The sequence below is a fragment of the Prinia subflava genome, chromosome 11 (genome assembly GCF_021018805.1).
Source record: "Prinia subflava isolate CZ2003 ecotype Zambia chromosome 11, Cam_Psub_1.2, whole genome shotgun sequence".
NCBI classification, from domain to species: Eukaryota; Metazoa; Chordata; class Aves; order Passeriformes; family Cisticolidae; genus Prinia; species Prinia subflava.
The window spans coordinates 16,178,479-16,185,594 of record NC_086257.1 but is presented as its reverse complement, the minus strand read 5'-3'; the positions used below and the strand labels follow the sequence as shown (position 1 = coordinate 16,185,594).

The 7,116-nt window shown below is 41.6% G+C and overlaps 1 protein-coding gene across 12 annotated transcripts in view; it reads right to left on the bottom strand.

The window, feature by feature from the left end:
* Positions 1-69: 69 nt before the first annotated feature.
* LRCH3 (leucine rich repeats and calponin homology domain containing 3) overlaps positions 70-7,116 on the bottom strand; it is a 57,820-nt gene continuing 50,773 nt past the window's right edge. For 8 of the 12 annotated variants that reach the window (XM_063407822.1, XM_063407817.1, XM_063407824.1 and 5 more), the window contains 2 exons: positions 6,563-6,640; positions 2,075-3,109 (listed from right to left, as the gene is read on the bottom strand). In XM_063407822.1, coding sequence (XP_063263892.1) covers positions 2,855-3,109; positions 6,563-6,640 — 333 coding nt within the window. In that variant the 3' untranslated portion in view covers positions 2,075-2,854. The other 4 variants (XM_063407826.1, XM_063407816.1, XM_063407821.1 and 1 more) reach the window with 3 other exon arrangements.

The window sequence follows — 7,116 nt, the reverse complement described above, 5'->3', positions numbered from 1 at the left end:
AGCTTGGCCTTGTCGCTAGGACCAGAGCATGTATCACTTTCTCTTGCATATCAGCTTCCCAGGAAAAGGTAAAACTTGTCAGCTGCCTCTCCCACTTCTGTACAGTGAATTTCCATTTTTATGTTAAGGAAAGAGGAATGAAGTAACAGCAGTTCTGTAAAACCAGCACACCTCTCTACACACACTCCAACTAACAAAGGGCTTTACTGAAAGCCTTGTCTAACCCTTCAGAGCTGCCTTAGTACAGACGCTGCTCTGACAACACCCAGCCCACCTGGGGAACTTGAGAACTGTGCTCTTAACATGATCCACTCTGTGCCTGCAGGGGCTGCCTCAGCCCCTCATAAATGTGGTAGCTGGTACAGCTTCTAATGAGCAGCAGGGCAGGCTGGCACTGCACCCACTGCAGGGAAATGCACGGGATTCTGGTGATCCCACAAAACAGCAGAAGGGGATGTGAGGACAGGGGCAATCTCCCTCCACTGCTGTTGGAAAACTGTTCAGATAAAGACATTAAAATTCAGACTGAAAGTGAACCCAGCAAGAATGCTAATGGGATTAATCCCATTTGAAAAGATCTGACTTAGCATCTTTTACTAAGGTGTTTCTGGCAGAAAAAACGTGCACTAATTTTTCCACAGGGAAAAAAAAAAGTGTTTTTTTTCTTCAACTCTCAGTAATGAAGACATGCCAAGGCAAGTGACAGCTGTGTGAGGTTTGACCCTGTTATCAAATACTGCAGGTTAAGATTGTGTTATGCAATTTTAAAAGTATTATAATAGAAAGAGCCATTCTTTGGTGGCAAAGAAACTCCATTTCTTTGCACCCTGTGGGTAAGGAAAGAAATTTAATTCCCTGTGTGCCCACTGCAGCTACGCCCCTTTTTTTTTACAAATTACCCTAGGAATTGCTTTCCAAACTCTAAACCCATTTCTTTATCCTGCAAGGTCAGTTTCTACTGCTGGCTCCAACAGCCAGCCACTGGAATTCCCTGCCCTCCTCCCAATGAACTCTCATTTTTTTAAATAAGGGGCAAAAATACTGGTAGTAAAAAAATGTTACTGGAATCTGTTGTGATCTCCAAAAAAAATGGAGAAATGAAGTAAAACATTCCTGTCAGGAATCACGGAAACTCATTTCCTCAGAACAGAGCTCTGTGTGTTTGGATGCACTGCATGGGCAGTAAAGTCTTCAGGTCCTTCTGCTTAGCCAAGGTAACCCAAAAGGTCCCGGAGGTCTCTACACAGCAGACAAGTGGTGAAGTGGCTGCTGCTTTGGGGGTGCCAGCTCCAGGAGCGCCTGGACAGTCACAGCTACCTGTGTCAAACCCTTCTCTTCTAAAATATGCAGAGGCAAACATAATTGCTCCTGAATGGGGAACAAAACAAAGACAAAAACAAAATGGATGAAAACCGCTCAACTGAAAAGAAAAAAAAAATTAAGCAAAAGGTGACTGAAATATGAAATGTTATGGACAGGCAGCACACACACACAGGGGTAGGACATGAGATTTCTGCTTGTCACAAAGGAACCACGACCTTGACTACTCAAGAAAGGTGGCCTTGGGCTAATCTCTTGTGTTCTTTTAATAGAAAACTCTACAAATAAGAATTTGAAAAAGGATTGTGGGAGAAGAGGGGAATAGCAAATTGTCCTCCATCTCTGCCCACACTGAGATGGCAGCAGTTTATGAAACCAGAGTAGACAAACTTGAAGAGGGGGAAGCTTTGCTTCAATATGATCAATGTGCCACAACACAGAGCAGGAGAGGAACCACAGCTTCCTTTCCAAATCACACCTTTTGGATAGCTCCTGCTGGGGAGCAGGGAATGAGTCCTACCACTCACTCACCTTCCCGAAGTGCCCCCACCTAGAGGGCAGCCCCAAAATCATCCTGAGGAATAACAGTAATACGCAACATAAAGAAGAGGTTTCAAAGTGTTTATTAACAGTTGTGCTATTCTCAGTCTAAGATGTATTTAAAGCCTCATCCTACAGAAGTCCTTGGCACCTCCTGGCCATCCTCACTCCACAACAGTCAGGATACACATCCAACAGTTCTCTGTATCTGCAGAAAACAACCCAAGTGTGTCCTTCCTATAGGGCTACAGAGACTATTTTTCATGTGTTATTTTCACATCAACTGGCATTTCTCCACTCCTTGAGTCTTTACTGACTTTTGAGGTTAAAGAAATCCTTCACCACTAACAGTGGCAGCCAACATTCCTCCCGTAAATCTCCAAGCAGAGAGAAAACAAGTGAGCCCCGACTGCAGTTCTTATACAAAGCCTTATGCTGAGGATAAAACACGTTTTTCTTCCAGCAAATGTATATTATTTTGAAAAAAGTGTGCTTTTTGAGAAAATACTTGCAAACTTGAGTAAATATGCCTTATCTTTTTTCTTATGTATGCAAACAGATAAGGGGGGAAAGGCTTTGGAATGACTCCATACCACAGACAGTAATGACAAACAAAATCTAAAAACTGGAAGGCACTGTTAGTGTAAAACCCCTTGCAGCTTTTATCACAGTGTTCATTAGAAGTTAAGAAACACAGGAACTGAGTTCATTTTAGTTCATACCAGTAAGGAGTCCAAAAATAGCTTACTTAAAAATAAAACAATCTCCCCCTGTCAAAAGTCCCTTCTTTACTCAGTGATGTTTGGCTTGGACAGAACACTTTGTGTGGCTTGGACAGAAGGCAGCAGCTCTTACTCGCTCCTTTGATAAATGCTCCCTTCACGGTACAAGAGCTTGTGACACCCACATACACACAACACATTTTTACTGCTAGTGACCACATTTGCAACTCAACTCCTGTGTACCTTAAACTGTGCTTCAGAGGTGTTCCAGGTTATGGCTGGAATGCCAACACCACTTGCACTGGGCTTCCAAGCCATTTACTGCACTTGCAGACATAACAGGAATTCATTGAAGACACATTTGGAACAGCCATTTCCTGAACACTTACCTGTCCCTGGTCTCTGAGCAGAGCTCCCTGAATGGATCTCCACTCCAAGGAGACATGGTCTGTTACAACATGAGGAATGCCCTGAAGTTGTGTGGTGTCCCTGAGACATGAAAGCATTAAAGCACCAGGATGCTTCCCCTGGGGAGGGAAAGGCTGTGAAGCTTTATGGAAGACTACCTGAGTTTGTAAACAGCGAAGAGTGCTTGTGCAGCTGGGACTTACATTTGTGCAATTGCATCATACAAGTGTTTCTGAAAATGACAGGATAAGAGGAAGAAGGGAATAAGCACGGAACAAGCTTGGAGTGGGGTGCCCAAAATCAAGTGACAATTCAGTAAGTTTTTGGTAAGTCTTATTCAGATCACAGTAAAATGCTATGACAGTCTGTAGCACCTGACAGGATCATAAAGATTTTTCTTTCTGTGCCAGAAAACTTTTCTCTTAAAGCTGTTGAAGAGCTTAATTTCTCTGAAATTTTTCTGCTTGAACAGAAAAAAAAGTTCCAGTAGCTCAGGATTCATTGACAGTTGTTTTAAAAATCCTGACCCAAAGTAATACTGCAGAGTCTGTAAATTTGAGAAATCAAATGCTCTCAGAAGCAGGATAAACGACTGGGGGTAAAAAACCAAACCAGTTAGAAAGTTCTGCGGACAACACCAGACCATGTTTCCTAAGACTGTGAGATTGCATCAGGAACATTGACATTGAAAAAATACTTCACATTGTTTAACATTTTTTTATCAGGTAATCCTCAAGCAATTTACCAAAGTGGTTGCATTTCCCATTATACAGATGGGAGAACAGAGGCAGTTTTTACAGTGGCACTGCAGTTTTCACTACACCACTGTCAGCAGACTGCAGCATGCACCGTGTCCTGACCTCAGCCCTCGCTGGAGCTCAGGGACAGCACCTCCTCCCTTGGAAAGCATTTCATCTGCTCCATGTGACACAGCAAATACAAATGGGAATTGGGTCACGGATGGTGGTGTGGGTGCACCAATGGGTTTGCACTTTGTACTTGTCACCTCTGTCCCATCCGTGGGAACAAAGCACTTCATACACACAGTCCTGCAAAGGCCAGAGTCTGCTCCCCAGCACTGGAGTGGCGGAGGGAGGAAGCAGCACCACTACCCTGCACTAGAGAAAAAAGACCCAGCGATAGAACATACAGAGCGTTAGCATTAGAGTACAGTAAAACACCACAAAGCCCCAGAGCTGAACGGAAAGGGACACAAGACTGGATTCTTCTGAATCTGTCCCCAGGGAAAGAAGAGTCTCAACTGTTCTTTTAACGCTGAGGTTTAGCTGGAGAATGTCAGAAGGGGAACAAAGATTGTCCTGTCCAGAGTGTGTGAGCAGGAAGGGAAAACAGACAGAAAAAAAAGGTCAGTCAGTTAGCCATAGCAACATCCACGAAGCAGTTATCAGACATCTCAGATACAACCTACACATTTGAGAAGCACATCACACCTGGTTAATTCTCACATAGAAATCCCCAAGACTCCATTGCAAAGAACTCCATGTCAGTGTTTAGTGTTCAGTGAGGTGCCTGTCACCTCTCCAGCTCCAATATGTAACTATTTCTTGTTGTTAAAACCAGCAGTTTACACAAGCCTCAGTGAAACCCATTTTTCTCCAGAAGTGAAGAGGTTACAGGTATCTGAGATGCTGCTGGCATTGAGTACTCAACAAAGTTCAGCCTCCACACGTAACTTAATGAAAACAGCAGGACAAGGAATTATGTATGTGTAACTGATGCTTGAATGCAGCATCCCGCAGAAATATCTATTACTAATTAGAGTTTAAGTCTGCTATAACTATTCCCATTGTGTGTCTCTTGTCTCCCTTTCCCACAGGTAACTGCTAATAATCAGTGAAATCTAGATGCATGGATCAACCTGTTCAGCTGAGGGTTTCCTTTGATCCAAGGGCTTTAAAACCACCAAAGTCCTACAGAAATTGCTGCTCTGCTGTGGTGCCTGTAATTACCCCTTTCTCAAAGTAGCCTTCCCCTTAAAAGGCAAGTATTCCTACATGGATCCATGCCTTCAGAAAGCCTATTATTTTTGTAATTAGAATGGAAATGAAATGAAAAACCTGCAGGGTACTTTTCAAGAAAAACATACTAGGCTGCCATGCCATTCTTACATACAGGTATCTTATGTTCATATCTCAGTAGAGATGTAATGCAGACATGTGAGAGAAGCTTTGGAGTTCAGGGGGGGTATTTTACTAAGTTTTCCCAGAATGACCCTCCTTGAACTCTTTCACATTAAAACAAGATATATGAGAAAAACAGGAGGGCCCTACACAGTAGGGGTAGCAGATGGAGCAGCCTGGGTTTACAGGGGACTTTTTCTTGACTGGCCTTTGTGGTTTTTTGGTTTTGTCTGTGGGTCATTCCAGTGATCTTTGTACTGCAATCCCATAAAAATTTTATCTTCATACTTGAGGGAGCTATAAAGAGGGAAGCTGGGATGGAATTGCACAATGCCCTAGATGAATTTATATTGTGCAGTTCTGCTGGGATTGAAAGTCCAAAGGTTTTCAGGGGACCAAAGCAGTGCAGGATCTCCCAGCATTAATGATCCCTAGCCCCTTCCAACACAATTCACCACTGAGCCATGTGAAATTGGCAGGCAGCTCAATAAATAACTCATCCTAAAATACCAGTGGCTCAAATGTCTGCAAGTGGTCTGGAAACACCAGAAAGTCCTGCATGACTGAGTCAAGAACTGCCTTGAGATGTAGCTGGGAAATGAGTCACTTCTCATGGGTCTACTTCTCCCTTTCAGAATACAAAAGAAACCAGCACCTCCAATGGAAACACCAAAGTAAAAACCCAAATCAATTAGTGCACTGGAAGGGAAATCAGGGAAAATATAATGTATTAAAACTATGTGTACTGAGACAGCTTCTGAATAAGACAAAGTGCGAAGGACAGGACAGCATGAAACAGGATAACCGGACCAACAGGATAAGATGGACTATTTAATACTTGTCCACCTCCTAGATCTTAAAAGTTTCAAAAGGGGACAAGGAAAGACAGACTTCTAGCATTGGTACATAACAAAAGAAGTAGGAACTATGCAAAGACAGCTACCATCAGAGAAAGGGCCAATAATTCTGTGACTTGTTGGTAAGACAGTAAAGACATTCATGTAAGAGAATTATTGTGAAGGAACATGAAAAGCCTTGGGATAAAAAAAACTACATGCAAACCATCATCCAGATTTTATCCCACTTTTAAGCTGTCACTTACCTAATCTTGAGAAAATGGAGCTGGTTTTATAGAACCTGTCAGTTCTAAAGGCAGACTTGAAGTCCATTAGCTATTATGAATTTGATGCACAGTATTTAAGTGAATCTCTACTAAAATATAAAATCTATATACTACACTCTGATAAACTATCTTGCTCAGGAAGACCATGCAAGATAAGTCTGATCTATACTGCAGGACAGCTTGTACCTGAACCTTCTAAACTTTTAATCATTTTGTTTTAATCCAATATTCCAAAGAATGTTTTATTTTCTGAAGCACTAGGCAAAACTGCATCTGAAACATTTTATCAGGACAGAAGAAATACATACCTGAGGCACTCCAATCCTTCTGCAAGCTTCCAAGAAATTCTCCACGTTTCGTCTGCACTTTGCCATTGTAAGTTTAGGCTGTAAAGAAGCAAAAGCATACAGTGTTCTTAACTGGCAAGGTTTTAAAAGATTTTTACTTTTTATTTAAATAAAACTCTTAACAAATCTCTTTGCCAAAAACACTGCACTGACATAAGCTTGTCTAATTCAAAGCAGGCTCTGCTGAAGTTTGCTTTTCTCAGAAAACCATCCCAGTTTTCAAAGCTGTTTTATGAAAAGCTAAGTTATGAATGCTGGATGATTTTAAAAAAGGACTGTTCTAAGCCATGCAATATTTATATACACAGTGTTATATAAAGCTGGCTAACACTTTTAGTGACTACAGTATAATAATTTTAAAAATGTCTTTTGATGAAATACACATCTGTGGCTTCCATGCTGTGATTTCAGAGCAATTTCATGACATAAAGCAATCTAGAGTCTGTTCTGGATTACTATAATGCAAAACTATATAAATATCAAACCATACTTCAATTAACAGAGAGGTAAAAAAA